At 39.5% G+C, this 14,261-nt stretch overlaps 1 protein-coding gene and 1 long non-coding RNA gene across 3 annotated transcripts in view; one reads left to right on the top strand and one right to left on the bottom strand.

The window, feature by feature from the left end:
• The window catches only part of gstcd (glutathione S-transferase, C-terminal domain containing), a 269,292-nt gene that overhangs the window by 43,424 nt on the left and 211,607 nt on the right, over positions 1–14,261 (top strand). For both annotated transcript variants that reach the window (XR_004565227.1, XM_034188250.1), the window contains exon 4: positions 8,522–8,615. Coding sequence is in view for 1 of the 2 variants with exons in the window: in XM_034188250.1 (XP_034044141.1) it covers positions 8,522–8,615 (94 nt within the window). In the remaining variant the exon portion in view is untranslated. The remainder of the gene's footprint in view (positions 1–8,521; positions 8,616–14,261) is intronic.
• The window catches only part of LOC117526200, a 28,760-nt gene that overhangs the window by 1,892 nt on the left and 12,607 nt on the right, over positions 1–14,261 (bottom strand). The gene's annotated exons all lie outside the window — the stretch shown is intronic.

Below are 14,261 nucleotides of genomic sequence, written 5' to 3'. Positions count from 1 at the left end.
GGAGAAGTTAGTCTCACTCACCCCTCTGCTGGTTGGGAAAGTACTGCCGCCATCAATACTCAGGTTTTTAGGATGCACATAAATTTTACAAGTTTTCTGCAATAACTAAAAGATAATATGAAGCCATTTTCAGTGCCCATGTGGAAAAGTAAAAAATTTGATAGAGATACCCATTTAAATTCAAATATGTCCACACAATTAATACACGTGAGCATGCATTAGTGGGTGTCACACTTGCAGTCATCTATGGGCTCTAAAAATAGTCATCAGTGTGCAGTGCTATTAAGTACCAACAGGAAGCAGTTGCGCCACAGACCAGCAAGGGTTGTCTGGAATTGGGTGGACGAACATGGGGCATTCTGTGTTCACAGGGCGTCCGGACTTTTAAACATGGTTTGTAATGAAAAGTAGACTTCTGATGATACACCTTTAAGACGCATAACAGCTTGTGCTTTGTTACAAAAACACCAATCACAAACTTCATCCATTACAAAAACAAATCACTCACTCCATGTCTGTTGGAGTACACAGAATTTTCAGTTTGAGTCAGATTGAACAGTTTTTATCTTACCTTTTAAAAGTGATGCATGTCAGCAGGGCTGCAGCTATCGATTATTTTAGTAATCGAGTATTCTATCGATTATTCTTGTGATTAATTGAGTAATCGGATAAAAAGTACTTTTGCGTTTTAAGCAACATCAACAGTCCAGGGCTCTCCCTAGGCAATGGCACAATGTCGCAGCGCCATCCCACAGATTGTCAAATTTAGTGTATCCCTTTCTGTTTTCCTGGGTAATTATTTATTTTTTCACATCTTTACAAGTTTTGGATCTTTCCCGGTATCAGGAGCTCAGCCAAAGTCAGGCCAAAGTCTTAACATTTTGCTGAAATAGCGATGGGATGTGGCTTTCTGTTTTTTGTTTTCCCCAACATGTAAAATTTAATAATTTTTTTTATCAAGTTTTTTTTTTAAAGGTGTGATTTTTTTTTTTTTTATTTTTTATTTTTTATCCCTCTTTCTCTGCGATTCAGCAGATGCATTTCAGTTGGAGGTTGAACATATACACCTCACAGTCACTTTTTAAATTAATGTTATTATTATTTTATTTAAATTTCCGTGTTTGTGAAGCGTTGTGTGTTGCCCAAAAAAGTGAAAATTAAAAAGCAAAACACTCAGTGCGAGTCTGAGCAAAACACAGAGAAAAGAGAGGATCTTCTTTCAGAGACTGTTTGTCAGTGTGGCCGGGGACGGAGCTGTGAATCGCCTGGTGTGAGGGGAGCACTGAGAGCTCTTCACATCCGACTTTATTTACTCTGTGTCACGTTGAAAAGCTGTAGCAGTGCTTACACGGCTTAAGTGCTTGTTCTTGTCTTCTTCTCTTTTATTTCTGGGGATGTTACAGCGCCACACATAGGCCTGGCATATGTACCACAACATTAAACAAAGCTTTGAAGCACAGAATTTGCCTCGAACATTTTTTGTAATTGAATTATTCGAGTTACTTGACTAATCATTTCAGCCCTAAATGTCAGACTGGAATCTGCTTAGGACCTTATTCCTCCACTCATTCAGGAATTTGTGTGCGAGCTCTGTATCAAAGGCCAGCTTTCAGATTTTTCAGTGTGGAGTTGGACGCACTGGATGTTCTGTTTGAAAAGGGAGCTCACAGCTAATCCTGTTTTTCATGGTCTGCTTACACTTGTAATGAGAAGGTAGCATTTATTTAGAATAAATACAGTGTAAATAACCAGAAACTGTGTTGCACATAGTCATCTACATCGCAGTGACATTGCAACAGGTATAAGGGTTTTGCCGAGTTTGTTTGCATGTTAACTACAAGGCTGTTTCTAATAGCTGCATGCTGTTGGTGCCTGTTTCAGCAGAAAAGAAACATTAAAAGGCAGACAACTGCAAGTAGTCACAAACTGCTGCACTTTCAACAGTTACTACCTGCCATAATATTCCAATAACATTTCAGTTGCATGCATTACATATACATTATATAAAGTATTGCATACTTTTGTTGCACATAAGCATTAGAAACTAGGTTCAGTAAAAGTCTGTTCTTGTGAAAAAGTGCCCTGATAATAACCAGCAATATATAAAGTGACTTGTTGCTCTTTCTCCTCTGTTGGACATCAGACTTTGGCTGTTGCCACTTGTTCTTGCCTCAGGCTCCATGAAAAATTAATTCAGGCTCCATGAAACATTAAGACTGGCTTTGTTCTTTTCTGCAAAAGGTGTCTTTTAGGTGACAGGGTTTACTTGCCAAACAGACAAAACAAACAAAACCCACCAGTTAGCCTTTAGATCATTGCTGCTGCATTTTGGAAATAGGCAAAATGAAATTTGAAAGCATATTGCTCACACACACACACACACACACACATATATATATATATATATATATATATATATATATATATATATATATATATATATATATATACACTTTTGAGTGGTTCCACTTGCAGATGATGATGATTAATAACAACAATAATCATAATGATCATAACAACATGTTTTCAGGACTAAGATGAATCTACCAGGAGAACAAGTGAACATTCCCTTAGGATTTCTTTTATTATTAAGGTCTTGAAATTCTCTGTGAAAATTCAGTTTGAGCTATAGTCTACTAGTTTTCAGAAGTGTTGCATCTTTTGCAAGTAACACAGCATTGTAAAAATCTTATGGTGAACCAAAAAAGATTGTTTCATCTCAGATACAACTCAAAACAAAAAGTGTCAAGACATTTTCTCTTAAAATGTTTAAGATGTATTGTCTCTTCACTGGCTTCCTGTCCTTGTGAGATCAGATTTTAAGGTTCTATTACTAACCTATAAGATTATTTACGGATTTGCACCTCCCTACTTAGCTGACCAACTTAAACCCTATGTACTGGCCCAGGCTCTGCGTTCTCAGGGTGCAGGACTACTTTGTGTTCCTAGGGTGAATAAAAAGTCTGTGGGTCACAGAGCTTTCTCTTATCATGCACCTGCTTTGTGGAATGATCTCTCTGTGTCAATAAAACAGATTCTGTAGAGACTTTCAAGTCCAGACTTAAGACACACTTATTTTCACTTTCGTATGGCTAGCATACTGGCATAGTATGTTGCTATGCTTCCTACCCTTTTTTTTAAATTAATTTTATTAGTAAACAGAGCTGGCCATGGCCTCAACTTTATCTATAGTCTGGGGTCTTTAAGTGAAGCTTAGGGCTAGTGGCTGGCAGTCAACCTTACTATTTCTTGCTGACAAATTATACTGCATTTGTTGTCTTTCTGCCGCCTGATTCTGTTTTTTTGTTTCCCCTGCTTGAGATGCGGTTCCATCCAGAGATGGGAGCGGATGTCTTCTTCAGGAGGCCTCCCATCCTGGGCACCAACATGGACTCCCAAAATTTCCTGTATACAATATTCGTATTGTCAACTGTGTCCGTAGCATGGCCCAAGCAGAGGGTCACCCCTTTGAGTTTGGTTTGCTTGAGGTTTCTTCCTCAAATTATCAGAGGGAGTTTTTCCTTACCACTGTCACCTGTGTGCTTGCTCTAGGGGTTGGTAAGGTTAGACCTTACTTGTGTGAAGCGCCTTGAGGCAACTTTGTTGTGATTTGGTGCTGTATAAATGAAAAAATTGAATATCTACAGTGCATCTGGAAAGGTTTCACATTTTGTTATGTTACAGCCTTATTCCAAAATAGAGTAAAGTCATTTTTCCCCTCAAAATTCTACTCACAACATCCCATAATGATAATATGAAAAAAAGTTACTTTTGTTTTTTGCAAATTTATTAAAAAATAAAACTAAGGAATCACATGCACATACGTATTCACACTCTTTGCTCAATACTTTGTTGACGCACCTTTGGCAGCAATTACAGCCTCAAGTCTTCTTGAATATGATGCCACAAGCTTGGTGCACCTGTCTTTGGGCAGTTTTGGCCATTCCTGTTTGCAGCACTTCACAAGCTGTATCAGGTTGGATGGGGAGCATCAGATTTTCAGATCTCTCCAGAGATGTTCAATCGGATTCAGGTCTGGGCTCTGGCTGGGCCACTCAAGGACATTCACAGAGTTGTCCTGAAGCCACTGCTTTGATATTTCGGCTGTGTGCTTAGGGTCATTGTCCTGCTGAAAGATGAACCGTTGCCCCAGTCTGAGGTTAAGAGCCCTCTGGAGCAGGTTTTCATCCAGGATGTCTTTGTACATTGCTGTATTCATCTTTCCCTCATTCCTGACTAGTCTCCCAGGTCCTGCCACTGAAAAACATCCCCACAGCATGATGCTGCCACCACCATGCTTCACTGTAGGGGTGGTGCCTGGTTTCCTCCAAACCAGGACGCCTGACATTCACGCCAAATGGTTCAACCTTTGTCTCATCAGACCAGAGAATTTTGTTTCTCATGGTGTGAGAGTCCTAGAGTTGCCTTTTAAGAAACTTCAAGCAGGTTGCCATATGCCTTTTACTAAGGAGTGGCTTCTGTCTTGCCACTCCACTATACAGACCTGTTTGGTGGATTGCTCAGGGGCGGCACCAGGGGGCACTATGTTTGGCCCTGGATTCGTCATAGTATCCCCAAGAAAATAATTTCTCATTTATTATTTCTATTGTTTTTAAGACCTTGTCCACACTGAAACTGAAATTTCCCTACATGATCTTTTTCTTTGTCATTTTCAAAAAGTGTTCCATTCAAGAAATATATCATGTAATATCTTCGTTCTCACAGATCCTCTGAAACCACTTGAAAATGCTGTAGTATATATGCCAGGCCTGAATGTAGCACTGTAACACTTCTACAAAAAATGGAGAAGACGACGTGGAGCTAATCATTGTAGCAGCGGAGGCTAGAACTTTACAAGGTGGCACACCGAGTAAATGAAGTCTTTTAATCTGACCTGTTGCCTCAACATCACAGCTCAAAACTGTTCTCCACATGACACCCTTGTTTTGGAAGATGACATCTGGAAATGCTTCAGTTCCTTATGATGGAAGCTACCTGTGAATAAATTAAGGGTATTTAAAGAAGTCCTTCAGTTTTTATCTGCTCAGGTAGTGGTTTACAGTCTGAGCTGGAGGATGCTGGCGCTTTGTCCCACCACCAAAAGAAGAAAAAAATAATTGCTAAATTACACTGTTAACAACACCAACAACATGATGTCCTTCAGTAGGAGCCACTGAGGTTACAGAGGCAGGACGATGACATCATCTTTTCAGAATAATTTTCCACAGTAAGACACAAATATGGTGTTTTCAGATTCATGTGGTTAGATGAATATTTCACTCATAAAAGAAAATAAACATTCATCAGCAGAACTGATTGTTTTACACAAAATGAGTGTAATGTGACGTTCACTGACCTGTTTGATGATGTCATGATGAAGTTGTTGTACTGTAGTGAGTGTAGTCTGTTTCAAGTTGTTGAAATGGTTTGGTTTTTGCTGCCCAAATATCTTTGAGTGACACTGGAAAGAAGTGAAGTCTGTTTCGCCTAAAGAACTACCTGAGGAACAGCAGTGGACACAGACAAACCAGTGACCCAGTGTCACTCCTGGCACTTAACCCTCAGAGAACACAGGCCTCGGAGAGGAACCAAATCATTGATGCTTTTGCTCTTAGCTACAATAATAGGCGCATTGTGCCGTTATGAAGACATTAATGGTAGGTGAAAGATTTTCTCTCTCTGCCTGCCGTTGCCATTTTTCCCAGACTATAGGCTACGTGTGTAGGTCTGTGGATATTTGTATTGAACAGTAAGTAGCTTAGGTTTGTATGTGGTTTTGTTCATTCTGCATGCCCTCAGTGACTGTTGCAGATCAGAATGTGGCTATGTGTACACATGCATGCGAACGTCTGAAGGTGTAGCAGAGAGCCATTGGGACACACAAATCCTTATTCCATAGCACCCTTATAAAATGCCAAGCTCCCCCATAGCACCTGCAGAAAAAAATCTCAGGAGTTGCTACTGGGATTGCTGCAGAGATGATTGTCCTTCTGGAAGGTTCTCTCCTCAGTGGAATGCTGGAGCTCTGGCAGAGTGACCATCGGGTTCTTGGTCACCTACCTGACTAAGGCCCTTTTCCCATGATCGCTCAGTTTAGATGCATGGCCAGCTTTACGAAGAGTCTTGGTGGATCTGAACTTCTTCCATTTATGGTTGTTGGAGGCCACTGTGTTCATTGGGACCCTTAATGCAGCAGAAATTTGTGCCTCAAGAAAATCCCGTCTCAGAGGTCTACAGACAATTCCTTTGACTTCATGCTTGGTTTGTGCTCTGACATACACTGTCAACTGTGGGACCTTATATGTTGACAGGTGTGTGTCTTTCCAAATCATGCCCAATCAACTGAATTTACTCCAGGTGGACGCCAACTGAGCTGTAGAAACATCTCCAAGATGACCAATAGAAACAGGATCCACCTGAGCCCAATTTCGAGCTTTATGGCAAAGGCTGTGAATACTTATGTATACGTGATTTCTTAGGGTTTTTTTAATTTTCAATAAATTTACAAAAATCAAAAAAAAAAGAAAAAGTTTTTTACATTGTCATTATGGTGTATTGTGCGTAGATTTTTGAGGAAAAAATGAATTTCATCCATTTTGAAATCTCTAAGCTCTAACATAACAAAATTTCTAAAAAAATGAATACTTTCTGGATGCACTGTATCAGCAAGTAATTACCTCCACCAACTTTGCCCCTGTTTTTGCCCCTGTTTGTTTCTGTTTGTTTGTGAACACTCTGGAGCCCACAATTTTCACATATCTTTAAAAAAATTTTTTCTGAAGATTCATATCATGATAGGCAAGAAGTGATTCTATTTTCAAGGTCAAAGTCAGAAAAAATCTTTTGTAATTGGAAACTAGTGTTTGCGGAGGTTTGCACTCTATGGGTGCGGTGCTCTAGTTATTTAAGAAATTTTACTGAATTCTTGTATTCAGTAGTCATTTCCACTTGTAAGATTTTGTAGTTTTGCACCGGAGTTTTACATTTTTGTTGCTTTGCAATTTTCTGTTGTTTACAGTGGCCTAAAACCACTTTAAAATGAGTTTATCTTTGTTGCCGAACTGTGTTAAAATGATTAAATCCAGATAATTTAGTTTGTATCATATTAAATCCAGTTTGCACCCTTTAACCATTGATTTTGACATGTTTAAATTCAGTATAAAATTAAAGCTCTATGACTTCTCTTGAAACTGGTTTAAGCAATTCTGTCTTTTCTATCCAACAATTCAAAATGAGTGAAAAACAGTTTAAAACCAGAAAATGTGCAAGTATTTCAGAAGCTTAAAGGTAACATTGGTGAAGCTGAAATGACTACATTTATGGATTATCAGAATGTTTGCCATTTTGAACTTCAGTACTCTGTGTAGTAGTTACATGTAAGATTAAGGTATCGATATTTGGAATGGAACATCACTGATTTGAGCTCGCTTTTATAGCAGATTTTAAAATTGTTTTCAGGCTCTTGATCTCCATCATGAAGTGTGAGCGCAAACAAAGCGTAAGCACATCTTGTCTTTCTGCTCAGTGTATTGTTCTTACCAGATTATGCACTGTATTAGTAAAACATTTGTTCTCCCTTGAAAGAGTAATAAGTACAGAAGCGTATTGCATTCACTGGCTAAAAAAAATTAGGCCGCAGATCTTGTAATTACGAGAAAAGATCTCGTAATTACGAGAAAAGATCTTGTAATAAGTTCTTCTTTTTTTTTTGTAATCACTTCCGTACAATGGGCTTCTGTAGTTCCAGTACCTCTGTAAAGACAAGCATAAGAATTCCAGAGTCATAATCAAAAATCAGACAATTTGTAAACTCCAACACTGCACTGTGATCACACACCACTTCTATACGCACACAAAGTGTGGATTTTCCCCTAAAATGTTCCTGGATGAATGAAACTCCTCCAGCGAGGCGGGGCACGGGGCATCCAGACTGGCATGCGCCCGGCTAGGAGTGAGCCCCGCTTTGTCCCTGAGTGGTTGGTGGGGCTGTGTGAGTGAAAGCTGGAAGTCTGGAGGGGAGTGAGACATGTCTCATTGTGGTGAGACGTCCCGTGCTCCTCCCTGGACATTCATCCAGGATCACCTTAGGGGAAAATCCACACTTTGTGTTTGATTATAGTGTGTTATCATCAGCTAACCTCAGCCCACTTCTTTACTGAGGGACTACGGAATTATATATATATATAAAACATTAGACACCTGATGTTTTCTTATAATACATATTTTCTCATAATAGAAAAGATCTCGTAATTATGACATCTTTTATTGTAAATGCGAGATCAGCGGCCAAATTTTTTTTCATCCAGTTGATGCAATATGCTTCCGTAAATAACTGCAGTAATATATTTTTGGGGGCGGTTTTGTTTCCTGGGGTATAACTTCACATAGAGTGCAAGGTAGCAGCGGACTTCAAGAGCAGCCCTCTTTAAATTGTTTCATTATTGCCACTTTCAGACTGCAGGAACCTCAAGGCTACAGAGGTGTTTCTATGGTAACGTGTGTTTTATTTTTTAAATTTTAGGAAAATGGCATTGAGGCACTCTTTGCTCCTCATCCTTGCCCTGCCTGGACCCTCCCGTGGGACACCTTACCGGCAGCCATCAACCCCACTGAAGGTAAAGTCAGATCTCTGCCTCATGGTTTTACTGTTTGCTGCTTCCATTTCTCTTTAGCCATTATACACTCTTTCACCCTGCTTTTTCCCCCCTTGCTTTTTTCTTTGTCTTTCTTGCTATCAGCCTGTTTCGATCTCCGTCAGAACCACTTTCCACTCCTTCATCCTCTCCATCATTTGTGTGTACGCCTTCACCTCCCAGCCTGATGCGTATTTCATTCACCTTATTACTGGGTCAAAGTCAAAAAAACAAATACTACTGATCCTATTTATGGAGAAAGAAGAAGGAATTTTGAACATACGTTTTTAAATTCTCCCACACTTCTGTGGCCTTTAGTAGGGCCTTTACACATCCAGAAGAAAAATATGAGCTGTTGATCCCCACTTGTCTATTTTCTCACTGAACCTTTGAATGAAGTCTGTGTTTATGTGCCTTATGTTGTGGTGTTAAAGTGTGAAATGTGTGTGTGTGTGTGTGTGTGTGTGTGAGACAGGAGCACGGAAATACTCACTCTGTGGGATATGTGATGAGCGTGTTGATTATCACACGTACCGAATGCCGTGAGATCCGTGATTAACGAGAAGCGGTGTTGATTGATCTCGTAATAACCGATGGGTCCAATCAACACCACTTTTTTATGCTTCATATGATATTAACCTGATAAGCATGTTATAAATGGCTTTATTGATTTCCGTGGAACATCTCACAGTGTTACCACACCACGCGAAAATGTGCGAGGGAAAGTAATTCTTATCTGTCATCCTCATTGATCTTCACTGGCTTGCTATTACGGATTATCTGCATCACCGATTAAAATCCTCCTCTGCACTTAGAAATCCCTCAGTGCCGTTGTTTCTCGGTACCTGTGGGAAAGAAATAGTGCAGCAGATAAGAGAATATTTAGAGCGGAATCCTGCAAATAGTGATACAAGCATTGAATTCGGCATAAATTCTCCTTAGACATTTCTCTTTTGAAAAAACTGATTGGCCCCTTGAATTTTCCGTTGGCAGTCAGGTGGGCTCAACTGAACAGTTACACAGGGGTCACAATTAAAATATGCTCCAATCAAATTGAAAACTATACCACATTATTTGCCTGATCATAAAGATTCCAAAAAGGTATAGTTTGGAGTATCTGTGACTAAATTCTATGGCGTTATGGGATAAAAACAGCAAGAATGGTGACAGAGGTCAGTTATCATTTATACAGGGGTCAAAAGTTAAAACTGCTCAAATTTTGGTAAAAAGTGATGCAAATTATTAGTTGAGTTAACAGGGTTCTACAAAGGAATAGTTTGGACCATGTATCATGCTTAGTTATCATGTTACGGGGTAACATGTCACATGTTATAGAATCCAATAGACGTTGACCTTGTTTGACCTTTACTTTGGAGACCAAGCATTCAGCACTATCAAAACTATTCCATTTATTAATCCTATTAGCTCAACCTATAATTTGCATAACTTTTTAAGAAAATTGGAGCAACTTCAACTTTTGACCCCTGTACAAACTGAAATTGACCTTTGTTACCATTCGTGCTGTTTTTTTTTTTTTTTTTTTTTACATTCAGTCACAGATAGTCCACACTATACCTTTTTGGAATCTTTATGATCAGACAAATAATGTGGTGTAGTTTTCTATTTGATTGGAGCATTTTTAAATTTTGACCCCTGTGTAATTCTTCAATTGAGTCCTACCTGGCTGCTTATTGAAAATTCAAGTGGCCAGTCAGTTTTTTCCAAAGAGTAATGTCTGAGGTGTATTTGTGCCACATGTGCTTGTATCACCATTTGAAGGATTGTTTCAGTTATCTACTGCACTAGGTGTTTATGTGGCTTTCTTGTTTGTGCATATGTGTGTTTTTATTTTGGGTTACAGAAATAATTAAGAGAATGTTTGTGTCGAGTTTCAGCTGACTGACACCTCAGAGCACGGATGCAGTGGAAAATAAAGAAAAACAAAGTTTTACAGCATTTTTCATGAAATATTTTTCTGCCTAACATGATTGACTTTATCATAAATGACAGAAGGTAACGATCAGTAAAAAGTTTTTTGTCTTCAGTGCAAAACAAGTGAAGAATTGTGTTTCTCCTTTTGCCCATAGAGCCGGAGACATTTTATATTTCTTCACCATCTGTTAACCCATCAAATATGCCTGGTGTTCACAATGATTGATTTTTATTTTAGGTTTTTTGTCTTCTTTCAGACAGCAGCATCTTTTTATAAAGAAGGCTGCTGCGATGCATAGCAGCTTTGCAAATGGAACTTTTTGCCTAGCACAGATGGACCTTTCTGCTCTTCAAAAAATGAACAGAAATCAGAATTTTTCACAACCAGACTACGAGAATTTTTAAGGCTAATTTTATACTCACCAACCTGGTGATTCAGAAGCAAAGTGAGCTCACCACATCATGTCGCCATTTGACGACGTGTTCAGGGCTTGGATCAGTATGTGATTGGTCCTGTCCTTCCCGTATCCTATAATGTAGTACTTTTATGTCCCAAATTGAACCACAGTCTGCTTAATGATGTCTCAAAGACCTGCAAACCTTTGTTTGAAACCCCTTCTCTGTTGGTTGGGAATGGGCTCCCGGAGGAGACATGCGCTCTCTGTGTGCCCCTTGTTGTGAATTTTATTACATTTTTTTCAGCCAGAATGAATAATTTGCTTCTATCCCTGTGCCCCACGTACATTTGAGCAGACGTGCGCTCAACGGCGTGGGTGGTGCAACTTTTGAAGAGTCAGAATTGCAGAGAGTCAGTAAACTTTCAGTTGTCCCACTTATATGAGCACTTTGCGTGGTAAGCAGCACTGTTATCTACCAATCCATGTGTTTATTTGTAATATTAGGTGCGTGCAACAGGTAGCCACTGCATTCTTGTAATTAGAGAAGCGGAGATGAGAGGCAGTCACTTTGTTCTGGACGCCTGCACTTGAGTTCCCCCAATATACCTGCACCTACAGTATAGCCTAATGGATGAACACACGCCTACACATGCTACAACAAAAATTGCTGCTTTTTTCTTTCCCTCCTGTGTGCACTTGTACCACATTGCCTGCAATACACACATGCAAATGCTCACCTCTCAAGGTTTTCTTATTTTAATGATTTCAACTCAATCTGTTATCTGAGGGTTGTTTTTTTTTTGTCTTCCATGCATATTTTGGAGTTGGAATATATTCAGATGGAAAAGCAAAATTTAAAGATGTGACCTTGAGTTTGAGATCGTTTTGATGGATTTGACTTAAAGGTTTCTTGATGAATAATAAAAACATTCAAAATGAAAGTGTTTCACATTTTTATATTTCAACAACTTTTAAAACAAGCCGTAGCAGCCTTGGTGGCCATTGGACCTATGCTGCATTCGAATACGCAATCTAGCGTACTTCATAGGAGGTAAAAAGTAATACGTCACCATCTGTAGGGTGTCTGACTACTCTGTATGCCTGTAGTAACGGCATCCATCCCACTTTGGATGGAGCAGCTCTCATTTCTAGAAATCTGGCCAATTTTCTTACATCCTCCAAACCGTGACTATCCAGGGTTGGGACCAGGAAGCAGAGTTGTAGTCTTACACACCTCTCTGCAGCTTCTCTCCCCCTGCCATCCCCTCATTACCCCATCCCCGTAGAGACGGTGCCTGCTCCCAGACCACCAATACCCAGCAGAAATCTATTTAAGCATAAAAATTCAAAAAGAAAAAATAATATAGTACCTTCAACTGCACCACAGACTAAAACAGTTAAATGTGGTCTATTAAACATTAGATCTCTCTCTTCTAAGTCCCTGTTAGTAAATGATATAATAATTGATCAACATATTGATTTATTCTGCCTTACAGAATCCTGGTTACAGCAGGATGAATATGTTCGTTTAAATGAGTCAACACCCCCGAGTCACACTAACTGCCAGGACGCTCGTAGCACAGGCCGAGGGGGAGGATTAGCAGCAATCTTCCACTCCAGCTTATTAATTAATCAAAAACCCAGACAGAGCTTTAATTCATTTGAAAGCTTGACTCTTAGTCTTGTCCATCCAAATTGGAAGTCCCAAAAACCAGTTTTATTTGTTGTTATCTATCGTCCACCTGGTCGTTACTGTGAGTTTCTCTGTGAATTTTCGGACCTTTTGTCTGACTTAGTGCTTAGCTCAGATAAGATAATTATAGTGGGCAATTTTAACATCCACACAGATGCTGAGAATGACAGCCTCAACACTGCATTTAATCTATTGTTAGACTCAATTGGCTTTGCTCAAAATGTAAATGAGTCCACCCACCACTTTAATCATACCTTAGATCTTGTTCTGACTTATGGTATGGAAATTGAAGACTTAACAGTATTCCCTGAAAACCCCCTTCTGTCTGATCATTTCTTAATAACATTTACATTTACTTTAATGGACTACCCAGCAGTGGGGAATAAGTTTTATTACAGTAGAAGTCTTTCAGAAAGCGCTGTAACTAGGTTTAAGGATATGCTTCCTTCTTTATGTTCTCCAGTGCCATATACCAACACAGTGCAGAGTAGGTACCTAAACTCTGTGAGTGAGATAGATTATCTCATCAATAGTTTTATATCCTCATTGAGGACAACTTTGGATGCTGTAGCTCCTCTGAAAAAGAGAGCCTTAAATCAGAAGTGCCTGACTCCGTGGTATAACTCACAAACTCGCAGCTTAAAGCCGATAACCCGTAAGTTGGAGAGGAAATGGCGTCTCACTAATTTAGAAGATCTTCAATTAGCCTGGAAAAAGAGTCTGTTGCTCTATAAAAAAGCCCTCCGTAAAGCTAGGACATCTTACTACTCATCACTAATTGAAGAAAATAAGAACAACCCCAGGTTTCTTTTCAGCACTGTAGCCAGGCTGACAAAGAGTCAGAGCTCTATTGAGCCGAGTATTCCTTTAACTTTAACTAGTATTGACTTCATGACTTTCTTTGCTAATAACATTTTAACTATTAGAGAAAAAATTACTCATAACCATCCCAAAGACATATCGTTCTCTTTGGCTGCTTTCAGTGATGCCGGTATTTGGTTAGACTCTTTCTCTCCGATTGTTCTGTCTGAGTTATTTTCATTAGTTACTTCCTCCAAACCATCAACATTTGCTAAAGCTTATAGTTAGGGCTGGATCAGGTGACCCTGAACCATCCCTTAGTTATGCTGCTATAGACTTAGACTGCTGGGGGGTTCCCATGATGCACTGAGTGTTTCTTTCTCTTTTATTGATCTCTGCTCCCCTCCACAGCATGTCTTTTTCCTGGTTCTCTCCCTCAGCCCCACCCAGTCCCAGCAGAAGACTGCCCCTCCCTGAGCCTGGTTCTGCTGGACGTTTCTTCCTGTTAAAAGGGAGTTTTTCCTTCCCACTGTCGCCAAGTGCTTGCTCACAGGGGGTCGTTTTGACCGTTGGGGTTTTTCCGTAATTATTGTATGGCTTTGCCTTACAATATAAAGCGCCTTGGGGCAACTGTTTGTTGTGATTTGGCGCTATATAAATAAAATTGATTTGATTTGATTTAGTAGCAGTCAAATGGTATCAAGATGATATACTACCTCCATAGTGTGCAGACGTACTACACTGTGCTATCTCATGATGCAGCTGTAGAAGAACAAAATTCAAAGAAGATAGCGGACACATCGG

This window comes from Thalassophryne amazonica, chromosome 15 (genome assembly GCF_902500255.1).
Source record: "Thalassophryne amazonica chromosome 15, fThaAma1.1, whole genome shotgun sequence".
NCBI classification, from domain to species: Eukaryota; Metazoa; Chordata; class Actinopteri; order Batrachoidiformes; family Batrachoididae; genus Thalassophryne; species Thalassophryne amazonica.
The sequence above is the reverse complement of the archived record's forward strand: the minus strand, read 5'-3'. Positions and strand labels throughout refer to the sequence as shown.